The 17574-nt window shown below is 42.5% G+C and overlaps 2 protein-coding genes across 3 annotated transcripts; one reads left to right on the top strand and one right to left on the bottom strand.

The window, feature by feature from the left end:
- Nucleotides 1–386: 386 nt before the first annotated feature.
- LOC144892591 (uncharacterized) lies at nucleotides 387–6566 on the bottom strand. Of its 2 annotated transcripts, none has more exons than XM_078779808.1 (2): nucleotides 6437–6566; nucleotides 387–2737 (listed from the first exon to the last, which is right to left on the bottom strand). In XM_078779808.1, exon 2 carries the CDS (start codon nucleotides 1580–1582, stop codon nucleotides 566–568), a length of 1017 nt encoding a protein of 338 aa, XP_078635934.1. In that variant the 5' UTR covers nucleotides 1583–2737; nucleotides 6437–6566; the 3' UTR covers nucleotides 387–565. The 2 variants fall into 2 exon arrangements, with proteins under 2 accessions (XP_078635934.1, XP_078635933.1); XM_078779807.1 differs by having other exon boundaries at nucleotides 6215–6550.
- Nucleotides 6259–12810, top strand: LOC144892592 (scavenger receptor class B member 1-like). The gene is made up of 8 exons (XM_078779809.1): nucleotides 6259–6316; nucleotides 6546–6775; nucleotides 7169–7281; nucleotides 8250–8323; nucleotides 8433–8484; nucleotides 8596–8739; nucleotides 8851–8891; nucleotides 11627–12810. Exons 2-8 carry the CDS (start codon nucleotides 6556–6558, stop codon nucleotides 11706–11708), a joined length of 726 nt encoding a protein of 241 aa, XP_078635935.1. The 5' UTR covers nucleotides 6259–6316; nucleotides 6546–6555; the 3' UTR covers nucleotides 11709–12810.
- The last annotated feature ends 4764 nt before the right edge of the window (nucleotides 12811–17574 follow it).

Here is a 17574-nt window from a genome sequence, read left to right as displayed (position 1 = left end):
GCCAATGAAACTACAGTAGTTGTTTTTTAGGATTTCATCAATCTTTTGGTCTGTTCTCTGAGTCGTCCCCAATATGAACAATTCTTGTACTATTAGTGTATTATTGTGTATTTATATTAAACAAGGACACATACCAAATTTAAACATTGTCATTGTTTCTTTTTTGTTTTATTCAAATATAGATTGTCCGGTGTAACACATGACATGTTCCATTGATTGATTGATTCTATTCATATGCCATTTCAGTTAAAACATATATTTATTTGCTAATTTGGAAATGAAATTGCAGACCTTTCGGTAACAATCAACACTGGCATGTTTCACATTACATTGGACAAACTATAGTCTTTATGTCAGCCACAGTGGTCATTCAATTCATGGCAGCCATTACATCTCCTTTTCCCACAAAAAAAGAAAAGTAATAAAGTAAAAACAGCAAACCCTTGTAATACCATTACATGTCTGCACTGTCATTAGATCATTACAACACCACACCAGTAACCCAGAGCAGTTAACACGAGATAACCAAAGTGTATAAATGCAAACATCAGATAAGCAAAGTGTTTTATAGATCAAGACGGCATGGCCCTTTCACAGCTTGGCCAGACCTCGTATAGACAGTTGTCAGGTTCTGTGACGGAGGCAACCTGTGACTAAAACTGGCAGAACACTGGAGAGATTGATGAACCATCTCTGCCCTGGTAGCACGAGTGACGTCACAGTCATGATTCACAGGTTCATTACCAGACCTTGCAGATGGTTCGCTGTTCCCACTCATTGTGGCTTCAGAACTCTTGTTTTGGCTCGAAGATCGATGGGGCACCGCATCACATGCCGGTAGATCCTGAATGTGAATTCGGTCGCGTCGGAGTGTTTGACCATTTGGTGATGCGAGCAAATATGACCGTGGCTCTTCACACATGGAGAGAACCGTGGCCGGCTCCCAACAATGGGTGTTGTGGTTCTGAACGCGAACTCGCTGTCCAGGGTATAGGCCCGACATTTCGTGTGTCCGAGCATGCCAATCGTGGTGGAGCTTTTGTAAGTAGCGGTGCCTCTCCAGCTCCTCACGGATGAGGTTGTCATCGTCGTGGACGTTGGTGATTCTGGTTGGTACCAGCGATTTCATTTTTCTGCCCAATAGCAGTTGAGCAGGACTTGCCAAGCTGTAGCTCACCGGGGTAGACCGCCAAGCTAGCAGTGCCAGATGAAAATCGTTTCCCGCAATTTTTGATTTACGGAGGATGGATTTCACTGTCTCGACCTGGCGCTCAATGAATCCATTAGATTTTGGGTATGTTGGGGATGAAGTGACGTGGTCAAAATTCCATTTCCCAGCAAATAAACGAAATTCTGCGCTGGACAAATGAAGACCATTATCACTCATAAACGTATCAGGAATTCCGAATTCAGAAAAAAATCTGTCCCAAGGTCGCAATAATCGTGTGACTGGGAGCAGACTCGGGCAGTTTGCGAACAAGAGGAAATTTGGAATAATAATCTGTGATGACAAGCCACTGGGCTGCATCAAAATAGAACAGATCACATCAGACTTTGCTCCATGGTCTGAGCGGAATGTCATGTTGCTGTAGTGGTTCAGGCAGCTGAGATTTCCGGTGTCGTTGGCAGGTCGGACAGCATTCCACTAGCCGATCAATGTCCTTGTTAACGTTATACCAGTACACAGTATCCTTCGCCAGCAGTTTAGTTTTCTCATGTCCTTATAAAAGGTCTTTGTCCGAGGTCACCGAGTTCGATCGGTGCAGCCGATTGGTGCAGCTGATCGGTGCAGATGTGCAGCGCAGCTGTGCAACGATCAGTGCAGCCGTTTGTGTGGCGCCAGGGAAAATAACGTTATGTGGGGGCCCAAACCTGAAAATGCTGGAGCCTAAGTTGAAATTGCAAAAACAATATGACCTATTTTACTCCAGGAGATCCCAGAATTACCCACCCAAAATATCGTTGCGATCGGTTCAGCCGTTTTTGCGGTACCTTCAAACGGACGGATAGACAGACAGACGGACAGACATTTGGTGAATTATAATAAGATGATCATGAATGCCCCCCAAGCGTAAACGTGAATCACATCGAACCAGCACATCTACCTTTAATGTTGCCTTACTTTCATCCAGGTCGTTGAGGAGATCGGCATGCCACCCATACGCCACCGTGAAGAGCGTATAAAGCGACCAATGAACGCCTTCATGGTGTGGGCGAAATTGCACCGAAGCAAAATGGCGAACGTGATGCCAAACCTGAGTAATGTGGAGGTGAGCAAAGCCCTGGGGGTGGCATGGCGTTCCCTCCCAGAACAACAGCAACGTCCCTTCTACGAGGAGGCTAACAGGCTGTATAGAGAACACCACAACAAGTATCCCGGTACGTTCGAGGTCAATATTCCTCTCTTCGGGTAAAAACAACCGAAAGAATGAATAACAAACTTTCCATTAACAACTTTATTTTTGGATTAATTCATAATGTAAAAGTTGTTTTGTGGTTTAAGCCCTTGCCAGACTGGTGTTGGCCGGTTAGGGTGCTGGACTGGGATGGTAGGGTCTTGAGTTTGAATCCCGGTCAGCTGTTGAAATAACACCAGGCGGGTTGATTCAGCCTTCCTTCCGAGGTTGATCCGAAGTTGATCCTTCCGAGGTCGGCAAAATAAGTGCCAGCTTACTGGTAACAGGGGCACTGCATCAGCGCCCCCAGAATATGATGCAGCCAATTAAGCATCCACAAGCTGCACATGAATAAACAAACAACAAAGACATCACATAGCGCACGATACTTCCAAAATTCACCCAAACCCCCCAAAAGAAGGTTTCTTTGGAGACATCAAATTGTCCATTTCACTAAGATTAAAATTGACGATCTTAATCATAGCTCGAGTCAATCGGATGAAAATTGATGATTTTTATGATGAAAATTGATGATTTTAGAGGTTTGATCTTGAGTTGACCTTTTGACCTCAAAAATAGTTTGTTTCCCTATTTCGTGACTCAATGTGCAAATGCTGTTCAATGTTAAAGTCAATCAGATGAAAATTGATGATTTTCCAGATGAACATTGATGATTTTCGAGGTTTGACCTTGAGTTGACCGTTTGACCTCAAAAATAGTTTGTTTCCCTATTTAATGACTCAATGTGCAAATGCTGTTCAATTTTAAAGTCAATCAGAACGAAATTGATGATTTTCCACATGAACATTGATGATTTTAGAGGTTTGGCCTCCAGTTGACCTTTGACCTCAAAATCAATAGGCTTCTCAGTTGTGACTACCTCTTCAACTTGGTAAAGTTTAATGATGATCGGTTTTTCTGTGACCTTGACAAATTGGCAAGTGACAAACAGACACACAGGCAGAATAACAAAGTCGACCGACCAATAGCCTTTGATTCTGCAAGTAATAAGCTCTTGCTTTTATTTCCATAAATATGGCCAAAAATATGTTATTTCAGCAGAGAAATGTCCTTTAATGTAAGGGAAAGTGTTTTCATTTTCAGGATGGGTGTACACTCCGAAACGGAAACCACTCAAGGTACCTGTGGCTCCGACTCAGCCCCCTCTCTGGCGGGTTGCTCACCAACCTTTAAAGACCCCGCAACAGCAGCCATTCAAGTAAGTAAATGTGAAAACTCATTTCGCGCAATTCACATGGATAAGATTATCGAGACCAACGATTGACTAAAAGCTCATCAATCTGTCTTTCTACTTTGTTTTTTTTCAGCTCAACATACCCGTTTAGTTCCTGCCTTTGGGGCGAAACATACCGACGGCTTGAGGAATTTTTCAAACAACTCCCCCATAAAGTTCAACCTTTGATTGAACATTGCAACAAAACAGGGTGGCCAACAGAGTCTGTCCAGATTCTCCCATCACCTCACGAGGCTGCTGAACCGGGCTGCGGAACCTTGTCCAATATCTCTCGTCACCTTATCCGGTTGCCTAACCTGCGTCAAGATTCATTCTGAGCTCACCTTAACCAGTCAGCTGGGCTGAATCTAGTTTCTGACATCGACTCAACATTCAATCTTAGCTCACCTTAACCAGTCAGCTGGGCTGAATGTAGTTTCTGACAACGACTCAACATTCAATCTTAGCTCACCTTAACCAGTCAGCTGGGCTGAATCTAGTTTCTGACATCGACTCAACATTCATTCTTAGCTCACCTTAACCAGTCAGCTGGGCTGAATCTAGTTTCTGACATCGACTCAACATTCAATCTTAGCTCACCTTAACCAGTCAGCTGGGCTGAATCTAGTTTCTGATATCGACTCAACATTCATTCTTAGCTCACCTTAACCAGTCAGCTGGGCTGAATGTAGTTTCTGACAACGACTCAACATTCAATCTTAGCTCACCTTAACCAGTCAGCTGGGCTGAATCTAGTTTCTGACATCGACTCAACATTCATTCTTAGCTCACCTTAACCAGTCAGCTGGGCTGAATCTAGTTTCTGACATCGACTCAACATTCAATCTTAGCTCACCTTAACCAGTCAGCTGGGCTGAATCTAGTTTCTGATATCGACTCAACATTCATTCTTAGCTCACCTTAACCAGTCAGCTGGGCTGAATCTAGTTTCTGACAACGACTCAACATTCAATCTTAGCTCACCTTAACCAGTCAGCTGGGCTGAATCTAGTTTCTGACATCGACTCAACATTCATTCTTAGCTCACCTTAACCAGTCAGCTGGGCTGAATCTAGTTTCTGATATCGACTCAACATTCATTCTTAGCTCACCTTAACCAGTCAGCTGGGCTGAATCTAGTTTCTGATATCAACTCAACATTCAATCTTAGCTCACCTTAACCAGACAGCTGAGCTGAATCTAGTTTCTGACATCGACTCAACATTCAATCTTAGCTCACCTTAACCAGTCAGCTGGGCTGAATCTAGTTTCTGATATCGACTCAACATTCAATCTTAGCTCACCTTAACCAGTCAGCTGAGCTGAATCTAGTTTCTGACATTGACTCAACAGTCATTCTTAGCTCACCTTAACCAGTCAGCTGGGCTGAATCTAGTTTCTGATATCAACTCAACATTCAATCTTAGCTCACCTTAACCAGTCAGCTGGGCTGAATCTAGTTTCTGATATCAACTCAACATTCATTCTTAGCTCACCTTAACCAGTCAGCTGGGCTGAATCTAGTTTCTGACATCGACTCAACATTCAATCTTAGCTCACCTTAACCAGTCAGCTGAGCTGAATCTAGTTTCTGACATCGACTTAACATTCATTCTTAGCTCACCTTAACCAGTCAGCTGGGCTGAATCTAGTTTCTGACATCGACTCAACATTCAATCTTAGCTCACCTTAACCAGTCAGCTGGGCTGAATCTAGTTTCTGACATCAACTCAACATTCAATCTTAGCTCACCTTAACCAGTCAGCTGGGCTGAATCTAGTTTCTGACATCGACTCAACATTCATTCTTAGCTCACCTTAACCAGTCAGCTGGGCTGAATCTAGTTTCTGACATCGACTCAACATTCAATCTTAGCTCACCTTAACCAGTCAGCTGGGCTGAATCTAGTTTCTGATATCAACTCAACATTCATTCTTAGCTCACCTTAACCAGTCAGCTGGGCTGAATCTAGTTTCTGATATCAACTCAACATTCAATCTTAGCTCACCTTAACCAGTCAGCTGGGCTGAATCTAGTTTCTGACATCGACTCAACATTCAATCTTAGCTCACCTTAACCAGTCAGCTGGGCTGAATCTAGTTTCTGACATCGACTCAACATTCAATCTTAGCTCACCTTAACCAGTCAGCTGGGCTGAATCTAGTTTCTGACATCGACTCAACATTCAATCTTAGCTCACCTTAACCAGTCAGCTGGGCTGAATCTAGTTTCTGACATCGACTCAACATTCAATCTTAGCTCACCTTAACCAGTCAGCTGAGCTGAATCTAGTTTCTGACATCGACTCAACATTCAATCTTAGCTCACCTTAACCAGTCAGCTGGGCTGAATCTAGTTTCTGACATCGACTCAACATTCAATCTTAGCTCACCTTAACCAGTCAGCTGGGCTGAATCTAGTTTCTGACATCGACTCAACATTCAATCTTAGCTCACCTTAACCAGTCAGCTGGGCTGAATCTAGTTTCTGACATCGACTCAACATTCAATCTTAGCTCACCTTAACCAGTCAGCTGGGCTGAATCTAGTTTCTGATATCGACTCAACATTCAATCTTAGCTCACCTTAACCAGTAAGCTGGGCTGAATCTAGTTTCTGATTTAGTTGTGGCCTCCATTTCTGCCTGCTCATCGTCCGCTTGCCTTCTTCAATCCAGATGCCTGCAGGTAGTTTTTGTCAGGTGTCATACCACTTTCATACTCGCTCTAAATCAGTGTTATCTAGACTGTAGAAACTGCAGTGTACCATGCTTTTGCTCAGTTAAATTTGTTATCGTGGTACAGTACCTCGTTTAACTGCTGTCACCATCCATTGGATCTTTCATGTTCTGAAGCTTTTTTTGTTGTTTTGCTCACAATGACAGTCCCTTTATCAATCTTCCCGTTTCACTCCAAGATCTCTCTGGATGGATTTTGTTGGCGAGAATGTGACCGATGGAATAACGGTCTACAAGTATCGGTTTGCGCCGTCCCTCTTTACATCACCGCCTCCTGATTCGTTCTACCCTCCATCTCAGCACGACCCTCTACCCACGGAAGCTTCACCCTCGCCGTCGCCTTCCACGGATGAAGCTTACTGTCCCTGTTTGAAGTCTGGAACGATCAGCCTCAGCAAGTGTCGAAAAGGTCAGCAAAAGAGCTCGTCATTGGACGTGACGCACAGAATGCTGGGTTTGCTTAACTTTAACAAATGGGAAAACAAAGCATCATTCTAGGAAGTCCAAACGCAAACATGTTGCAAGATGCTCTGGGTGCTGCCAAAACGTCGCTTTTCTTCCCATTTTGTGAAGTAAACGATTTGGTAAACCAGCTGCATTCCAAATGACAGCTTTTCTAAAGTTTGTGGTATTTTATTCCTTGATATGTTCCTAAAAATATTGATATGTTCACATATTATTTTAATTGTATCATTAGAGTAGGCCATTGTAGGATGATGCTATGTTTACTTATTGTAATATCTTGCTTTTTTTTTTTTAAATTAAAACTTCTAAAACAAAACCCTTTTTATTTATTGTACAGGTGTGCCAATCTACCTCTCCCAGCCTCACTTTCTGGATGGTGACCCCAGCTTGCAGCTGTCGGGCCTTGCTCCTGACCGTGCCCAACATGGCACTGAAGTATTAATCCACCCGGTAACTGCCTTAACATGCTTATTACTACTATTTGATAACTTTGCTCTTAAACTATTGACCATCGTCAATCTTGTAATTTGGAATTGGGTTTTTTGGGTTTTCTACTGAGGATTATATGAGGCTCACGTATTTTGCAATAAGGATTATTGAAAAAGTAAGTGACTATTAATGACAGCATGACACAAATCTACAAATAAAATTAATTTGGGTCAATTATGTTATTATTTTGTATGCAGCCTATGGCTGCTGGTTGCATCATTTCTGGGAGCACAGCTGTGCCCCTGATGCAGTGCCCCCTGTTCCCAGTAAGCTGGTACTCATTTTGCCGACCTCGGAAGGATGACGAGCTGAGTCAACCCACCTGGTGTTGTTTAACGGCATGACGGGCTAAAACTAAAGACCCTATGATCTTAAGCCAGCCACCGTAACGGTTAAGCCAACACCAGGCTATTAATTTAGGTGATGGAGATCCAATCCTGGAATGAGATGAGAGATAACGGACCATCTACATATCACATGTGCAGGAGAGATTGAGAATGAGAAGGAATGAAAAAAAAAGATTTTACTTTGTGAAGAAAAGTTATTAGTGGTTCAATGTTTGGCCACTTATGTATTGTGTACAACTACATGGATGATGCGCTTGTTGTAAAATTAAAGGATGTTTACGAAGCCGCGATGTTGCAAATGGAATCTCGTGTTAGACATGAGTCAAAATCCAATTCCTTGAGGCCTGACTGTGGTTTATAGTTTCATAGTGAGTCTGAAATAACTGTGCTGATAGTCAGAAGTAGTTCAAAGTGTTATTGCAATTTGCCTTGCATACTTTTTAAAGTGTCATACTTTTTGTGTCGAAGACACATTAATTGAGTTAATAACGATATATGGTTTGAACCTGGCTCAGAACTTGTATCGAATTGACCATCGTTGCAAAACCATTTACTGAGATATTGGTGCTTATTCCTTTTCAGCTTACAGGAGTTCCCCTCAGCGTGAACATGAAGTTTCAAGTGAATCTTCTGATCGAGTCCATGTCAGACTTTCCGTAAGTAATGTCCAAATTGCATCCATTGGCCATCTTGGTTTTTATTATTATTATTTTTTTCCTGTGGCTCAGCTAACCACTATAATTCCTCTTCTGCTGTCTTCCACAGAGTAACGAAAAAGTTCTCCAAAGTTTTGCTGCCGTTGATATGGTTCTCGGAGGTATGAACGGAAGCTAGATTGGAAAAGGTCTTCGTTATTTTGCGTTTTCTATTTGGCCATATGATGTAATCGAGCTTCCGTCTCACCATCCGTATCTGCCCCCCTTCAAAGGGAGGCGACGTGACGGGAGGTTTTCGTGACAGAATCTACACCAACCTTGTCTTGATGCCTCACGTCGTATCATTGGCCGCCTGGGTAGCTCTGGGCCTCGGTGTGGTTCTGTGCCTCATTGCTGCAGCTCTTGCTGCCCGAAAGGTGAGGAGCTTCAGTGGTCAGTTTAGACTTCACTAATCAATAGGGTGTTCATGGTAGTGGTGATAAGTAGAAATTGAGAGTGTTTGAATGTTGCATTCATGTATTTTTCAGAGAAAAAATGGAAAAGATCACAGAAAGATTGCTCTTCAAAGGTGAGCTTGAACTTTCATGAATGAGAAATAGATATTTATACCGGGTACCTAACATGTTGTGCCATGTTGGCTCGCATGTGCTGAACAACACTATAGCACATAATTTTATGAAATTACAATAATTTGCATAAACCATACTTCAGTGGGATGGAGGGGTAGAGGGTTTTATCTACAAAAAATGTTGAGCGGTGTCGGAGCGGAACATGATTGAAGAGCAAAATGCATGCATCAAATTTTGATTCAATCGTCACACATTGCTCTGCTGTGTCTTAGTCACTCAATGAATATGAATGAATGAATGAATGATCGTTTTAAGGCCATTTTTCCCCGCTAAAGCGGGGGTTAGCCTTGCGGGCCCCATGACAATCATGGTTCCCTGTTTGAGGCAATGTTTTTATGGCCGGATGCCCTTCCTGACGCCAACCCTTGGTCACGCTCTTACGATGTGCAGGGATACGGTGTACCTATTCTAAATTGGGGTACACACCGTGATCATTCATCCCAGCAAGCTGGTACTCAATTTGCCGACCTCGGAAGGATGACAGGCTGAGTCAACCCACCTGGTGTTATTTCAATGGCACGATGGGCTTGATCTCGGGACCCTAAGATCTCAAGCCAGCCACGTTAACCGTTAAGCCAACACCAGGCTAGTTATTGTGGTTGTTGTTGCACCATCCTTTATACAGAACGTCCAATGAACTGCCGCACTAGTTTCATGGCTTGGGTTACAATCCTGGATGGGTCGCCACTCTGCCGCAGGCATGATGCACTCCGAATATACAGACTTGGCATTTAATATGGAATTTTTTTTTTCTTGACTTGGGTTTACTTTCTGAACTCAGTATATCAATCTGGTGAGTTTCTTTTACCCTTCGTTGATGTCTTTGTTGAAGGAACCATGTCACTGATTGTCTTTCGCAGCAAGAAGTCAATAACAGGATTATATCACAGGTGGCGTGACAAAATGTAAGGACAGGTACATTTGACGATTGGCTTCACAATCAGGTATATAAGTGTTGTTGCGTTCTGTATTAGTGGAAAACAACTGCTGCATGTCTACAAAAGTTATTGCCGCTTCCTCTGGAGATGGTCCGTCAACTTGACAATGCTGTTTGTCATGGAGTGGTGGCTTTACGAAATTCTGGTATGAAACAGCGTGCTATTGCTCAGCAGTATGGCATCACTCGAGGTCAGGTGTCAAAGATCCTGAAACGAAATGCTCAGAGGGGTGTCCCTACTCCAATACCGAGGCCAGGACGTCCACGCAGAACCACAAGGAGAGATGATCGGCAGCTGCACCGGTTGGTCTGCAATGGCCGTACCAAGTCAGCTAATCGGCTTAGGGCTGAGTGGCAGCAACTGACAAATGTGCCTATATCCAGAAGGCTAGTCAACCAACGACTGGTTCAAGCAAGCTATCGTGCCAGGCGTCCCCTGAGAAAGCCACGCCTGACCAGACAACACAGCCAGCGCCGATTGCAGTGGGCCAGAGAGCACCGTCAATGGCAGCCAGGACACTGGAATCACGTGACCTTCAGTGACGTCTAGATTTCTGGTCTATCGTCAAGATGGCCACGTCCGAGTGCGCAGACAAGTGCATGAAGCCCACAACGAAGATTGTATAGTGCCAAGAGTCCAAGCTGGAGGTGGTGGGCTGACTGTTTGGGCTGCTTTTCATGCAGGGGGCAAAACTGACCTGGTTGTTCTGAATGGAAACCTGAACCAGTTCAAGTACAGGGTCATTCTGGAAGAAACATTGCTTCCATTTGCTCGTGCAGCCTTTCGAGGAAACTTTGTCTTCCAAGATGACAATGCACGGCCTCATCGTGCTCGCATGATCCAACACTTTCTTGCTGACCGTGGTGTAGAGCATATGGAGTGGCCTGCCATGTCCCCGGATATGAATCCGATAGAGAACTTGTGGGCAGAATTAACGCGTCGAATCGACAACTTGGACCAGCAGCCGACCTCTGTGCGTGAATTGCAGCAGACTATTGTCACTGCATGGCAAGCGATTCCTGTCCAAACCTTGGCAAATCTCGTGAACAGCATGCCTCGACCTGTGTGTGCTCTCCTGAATGCTCGTGGGGGTTACACGAAGTACTGAACTGTAATTTTACTGTCCGTAATCCCAGTCATAATTTAGCTTTTGTTTTTGTTGAAATTTTTTATGGCTAATGTGCAAAATAAAGAGGTACTTCTGGAAAACGTACAGAAATTTAATACAGTACTGTCCGTGAATTGAGTTCGATATCGGTTTACATCACTTTCAAGGATCAATTTATTTGCTTCGAAATGTCAAATGTGGTTTTTGTTTCTTTTAAAGGTCACATTAACAAAATCTAGAATAATTTCAACATAATTCCAATGAACTTTTGGTTCCAAGTCATCTTGAAAAGCAAGTTCACCCCCAAAAAAAATATTCCATATTAAATGCCAAGTCTGTATACGTATGAATATTTTTAATAATCAATTTGTTGTAAATGCGAAGTACGAATGTCATCAGTAACATAAATTATTACTTTGTCGAACTGTTGGGGGTGCAAAATTAAAGTCCCTAAGGTGTTTCTATTAGTCTGCCTGTGTATGCATACAAACGCGAGCACATATACTGACCGAAAAAAAGAAAGAAAAAAAAAATGTATATAAATAAATACCCTCATCCCTTCGGGAACAGACTAGGTGTGTTTTGTCATTCCAGTCATCGTCATTGTCTCATTACTTGTTGTTTCCAGCAATGGGAAGGATTCAGAAGCGGAGATACCAATGAAGCCGAAACTACGCATAGAGGATGAAACGAGGCACCAAAGTCTCTGAACAAGCCACCTATCTTGAGAATATCTCTCAATGGTCCATCTACATTTATTTATGCCCCTCCTCCTTTACGAGAACTGTTTGGGGGTTTTTTTGTGGGTGTGGGAGGAGGAGGTGGAATTGCCTGCACCTCTTTTTCACCGCATTCAAGCTGCTTCCATGTTAAAGCATTGCCGAAGTATTAACATGAATTATTTTGGTTATCACGTTCAAGAACACTGAAGTTTTCATTTGTACAGATCATATCCTGTAAACAAAATGCAGTAACTGTTTATCATTGGGCAGCTGGTGGAATTCAGCCATATTGCTTGTATTACATCATGTTTTTGGTGTTTTGGGAACAATCTGGAATATTTTTTTTATATATATATATTTCTGGAGGGGCAGAGCTTTATGCAAACAGCTGTAATTTGTAAAGGTAATGTGAATAATTTTGTCTGTTCATCGAACTTTGTGTGATGTTTTTCATGTAAAGATATTCTGGGAGAGCCATACTTGAAACAACTTTGTATAGAATGGATGCCTTTGTTATGAGTTGTGGCACAGAGGTGTGTTTTGGTTTTGAAACGGTTTTGTGCAAATCTTTTGATTACTAAGACGACCTTAAGATATAAAATGAACAAAAAGAAAAAACTTTTTTTTTTATACCGCCAGTGAATTTTGGGAATTTGAGGCTATCTATTTACGTATGCAAAATTGTAGATTTCGATTTCCTCCCCCCCCTTACCCTAATTACCTTATTTTCCTTTTCTCCATTTTATTCCCCTATAATTTACCCCTCCCACCCCAACCTTGGTGCTTATGTTATATATAGGTGGCCTCATGAAAGTATTACAGTATATCCCAAACGAAGCATTTTCTCGCTGGTGCATCTTGTGCGTTGGTGGGGAAAGTTGGCACAAAGTTCAAATATCTCAAATTACTTTATCAGGTAGTTTGGTGTCGGATTACTTGGTGACCGATTCATGGTGCAATCCTTGGGATGTTGAGTGATCTGGTCTCTTTTTGGTAGTTCTCGCTGTTTATTGGCCTTTGCTTTCTCGGCTGTACAAAAGTGCAATTTTGTAAATTGAAAATAAAGGAATTTTTAATTTTGAACATAAAATGTTTCACTGTGTGATTTTAAAGATTTTACACGTACAGTATTTATACACTTTTCTACATGCCAGCAAGAGGCTTTAAAGTGATCACGGTGAGTGAAATCACTGATCTGATGAAAAGGTTTTCATTTTTATTTTTTTCGATAATTACCTCTGCCACCAAAGGTGGATGGAAGTTGTGTTTTCACCCCTTTTTGTATGTCTTGTCTGTCTGTGAACAGGATATCTCAAATAGTTGTGGACGGATTGACTAAATTTGGTGGACAGTTTGGTATGTGAACTGGACGAAATGATTAGATTTAGGTGAACATCTGGATCTGAGAATGTAAGCGATTCTACACCATTGAGGGCAAAAAACGATATCAAGTTGTGAACAGATTCGGATGAAACTTTGGACGTTGTGGACGGATGAAACTTTTGACAGGTTGGGTGAGTGACAAGGACATGCGGATTAGATTTTGGTTCGGGTCATATCTGGATTCCAACCTTATCGATGGGATACAAAACGTCAACTTTTCAGCATGGCGGAGGTGAGGTGCAGTATGCTCTACCGAGTGCCGTACTAGTTTTCTGATTGGATCAATCAAAAGTTGCTCTTGCCATCAACATTTGGATGTTGGGTATACTGGTGGTATTCATGTGATTGGAATTTCATTCGTTACCATTCATCAGCCACATTACTTTCATTCAGTTGCATTTGTCAGACAAAAAAAAATTTTTTTTTGTAGGAAGGTACAAAACACCAATCTTATCTAGATTAACTCTCAATTGGTACTTGTTTCTGAAGGACATCCTGATTACAATCACTTTCACCACCTGGATTATTTGATTTGCGTTATCCAAATAGGGTACTTTTTGGGCTTATTTCACATAATGACTGACTTATGGTCCACTTTTAATGTTTAAAAGGATTAGAACAAAGACAATACGCATGGGGAGGATATCCTTCTTAAGGAACTGCCCCCATTGAGTGCTGAGAAAAATGGCGCCATTGTCGTGACATTGCTAGTACCCAGAGTGCCCCAGGAAGTGACATCACTTCCTCCAAAACTCGCTGTTTTTCTCATATAATGGCCCTTTGTTGTCTCAGGTATTCATCTGTGTGGCAGCTTAACTACAGGCCTTAAATACTGTTAAAAAAAACCCCACATTACAGTCGATATTCGATTGTGTCAAGGGTCGAGGTGTTGAGGCAAATGCACTTATCATTGTGGGGGTGTAAAGGCAAAAGGAGTGGTAGAAGATGAGGGGGGATGGAAAAGGAATGTGTAGAATATATGTGGGATGGGGGTGTCCGTTCTGCCAGGGTTTGTACATAGGATCTTCATGGACACTTGTGACTCATTTTTGTGGAGGGTTTCACCTGGTACATGGAGATAAAGCAGACAATGACAATTTTCAGAGGTGTTTTAATAAATAAGAACTGTTCACTGTGATATGCATATACTTATAGTAAAGCTTTATCAAACATTTATAGAACTAGCGGGGTCACCCGTGGGAATCCCACGGGCATGGATGTGTGTGACATTTCGACATATTGAGTTATATGCTGCACATTCATTTTTACAAAATGGTTACTGGCAAGTCATCAGATCCAGAAATGGTGTGATGAACACAATTTATTTATTTCACATAATATGTGACCCCTCACTCCTCTCCACCTGACACTCTCCTGTCTCCACCTGACACTCTCCTGTCTCCACCTGACACTCTCCTCTCTCCACCTAGCACTCCTCTCCTCTCCAAACCCTCACATCCCTCTCCTTTCCAATCCCTCACCTCTCCAATCCCTCACACTCCTCTCCTCTCCAATCCTTCACACGCCTCTCCAATCGCGCCTCACACTCCTCTCCAATCGCGCCTCACACTCCTCTCCAATCGCGCCTCACACTCCTCTCCAATCGTGCCTCACACTCCTCTCCAATCGTGCCTCACACTCCCCTCCAATCACTCCTCTCCAATCGTGCCTCACACTCCTCTCCAATCACGCCTCACACTCCTCTCCAATCGTGCCTCACACTCCTCTCCAATCGCGCCTCACACTCCTCTCCAATCGCGCCTCACTCGCCTCTCCAATCGGCTTTCCCCGTCTCGTTTCTCTCCTTTTTCTCCCGTCTCGTTCTTTTTCTTGCTCCAAATCGGCCCGTCGGAATCGGAAATCGGCCCGTCTCGCCCGTCGGCCCGTCGGAATCGGAAATCGGCCCGTCTTGCTTTTGTGCTTGTGCGTAAATAAATTGTGTTCATGACACCATTTCTGGTGTTGGGCTAGCGGCTAGGGTGCCGGCTTAGGATCCTGGGTTCGAATCTCGGTCGATCGCCGAATTAATGCCAGGGGGGTTGACTCAGCCTGTCATCCTTCCGAGGTCGGCTAATTGAGTACCAGTTCACTGGTAATTCCCTGTTTGTCGTTGAAGGCGGCAAAAAGGGTTGGCGTCAGGAAGGGCATCCGGCCGTAAAACATTGCTTCAAAAAGGGGACAAAAAAACAACAACTACCACGGTCCCCGAAAAGGCCAACCCCCGCTTTGCGGGGAAAAATGGCCTCTAAACGGTGGTTTTTACACCATTTCTGGATCTGATGACTTGCCAGTAACAATTTTGTAAAAATGAATGTGCAGCATCTAACTCAATATGTCGAAATGTCACACACATCCATGCCCGTGGGATTCCCACGGGTGACCCCGCAAGTTTGCATTGACGTTCGTCGATGGACTCGTTCGCCCGTCTCATTCGTTTTCTTGCTGCATCCTGTTCAAGTCTGCGTTCTTCATCGAACGTCTCATTCATTTTGGAAATAGAAGTTTCCACGCAACGCATGAATTGTCACGATCCTCAAGAGGAATTTGTCTCGTAATCATCAAATGATAAATGGCAAGTAAATTATATTGTGGAAAATTAAAGATTTCAAATAAACCTATTTAAAGTGTATTCGCACATAACTAATTTTAAAAAACGAAGAAATATCTCTCGGTAATTTCCTGAAACATATTTTACTTCCGGCTAATAATGTTGAATTAAATAAAAACGAAGAAATATATGTCGGCATCATTGTTGACGTTTTTGTGACGACTGTCATCAAACGAAAAAGTAATATATCTTAACGGAAAAGCAAAAGCGAATTTTTAATATATATCGACACGTTGCCGTCGGTGTCATGTTGGGCGGTGTATGATACACCATGACGCGATTTTTAAAAATATATCTCTGCATTTTCCCGCGTGTGTGGAATGTTCTCAATTATTGCTGACACCGAGTCCAAAACCATCGATAAAAATGAAATCATATGGTGAGTTAGATTGGAGATAAAGGCGTGAGAGAGACTCAATGGCCTTGAAGTTGAAGTTACAGGCGTTTGAGAATTCATTTCGTTCTATAAACGGCAACTTTCATTGGATTTCCTTCCCGTTTTTTTTCAACCGAGTCGAAAACTATGTTAGCGACTGTGAAAAATGAAATGATATATCGAATTTTTAATATGTATCGACACGTTGCCGTCGGTGTCATGTTAGGCGGTGTATGATACACCATGACGCGATTTTAAAAAATATATCTGCATTTTCCCGCGTGTGTGGAATGTTCTCAATTATTGCTGACACCGACTCTAAAACCATCGATAAAAATGAAATCATATGGTGAGTTAGATTGGAGATAAAGGCGTGAGAGAGACTCAATGGCCTTGAAGTTACAGGCATTTGAGAATTCATTTCGTTCTATAAACGGCAACTTTCATCGGATTTTCTTCTCGTTTTTTTTCAACCGAGTCTAAAACTATGTTAGCGACTGTGAAAAATGAAATGATATATCGAATTTAAAATAGATATCGACACATTGCCGTCGGTGTCATGTTGGGCGGTGTATGATACACCATGACGCGATTTTAAAAAATATATCTCTGCATTTTCCCGCGTGTGTGGAATGTTTGTGGAAAATTAAAGATTTCAAATAAACCTATTTAAAGTGTATGCGCACATAACTAATAAAAAAAACGAAGAAATATCTCTCGGTAATTTCCTGAAACATATTTTACTTCCGGCTAATATGTTGAATGAAATAAAAACGAAGAAATATATGTCGGCATCATTGTTGACGTTTTTGTGACGACTATCATCAAACGAAATAGTAATATATCATAACGGAAAAGCAAAAGCGAATTTTTAATATATATCGACACATTGCCGGCGGTGTCATGTTGGGCGGTGTATGATACACCATGACGCGATTTTAAAAAATATATCTCTGCATTTTCCCGCGTGTGTGGATTGTTCTCAATTATTGCTGACACCGAGTCTAAAAGTAAAACCATCGATAAAAATGAAATCATATGGTGAGTTAGATTGGAGATAAAGGCGTGAGAGAGACTCAATGGCCTTGAAGTTACAGGCCTTTGAGAATTCATTTCGTTCTATAAACGGCAACTTTCATCGGATTTTCTTCCCGTTTTTTTTCAACCGAGTCTAAAACTATGTTAGCGACTGTGAAAAATGAAATGATTTATCGAATTTGATTTGAAATAAAACTGGGGGAGAGCAAGACACCACGGGCCTACAAAACAGGACTCAAAGCTATGCGAGTTAATAAAATGGTGGATATTTGTTTATAGCCACTCCCAGAATGGGTGGAGCTATGGGTGGAGCTACTCTGCAAACCGAGTAAGCCACACCCCGGACAGACACCCAACAGATAGACAGACAGACAGACAGAATCATCTACGGCTATTATAATATAGATTTCTGGTGTTGGGCTAGCGGCTAGGGTGCCGGCTTAGGATCC

Source organism: Myxine glutinosa, chromosome 6 (assembly GCF_964187855.1).
Source record: "Myxine glutinosa chromosome 6, kmMyxGlut1.1, whole genome shotgun sequence".
Classification (NCBI taxonomy): domain Eukaryota; kingdom Metazoa; phylum Chordata; class Myxini; order Myxiniformes; family Myxinidae; genus Myxine; species Myxine glutinosa.
Note: the sequence above shows the minus strand (reverse complement) of the source record. Positions and strands in the feature narration are given on the sequence as shown.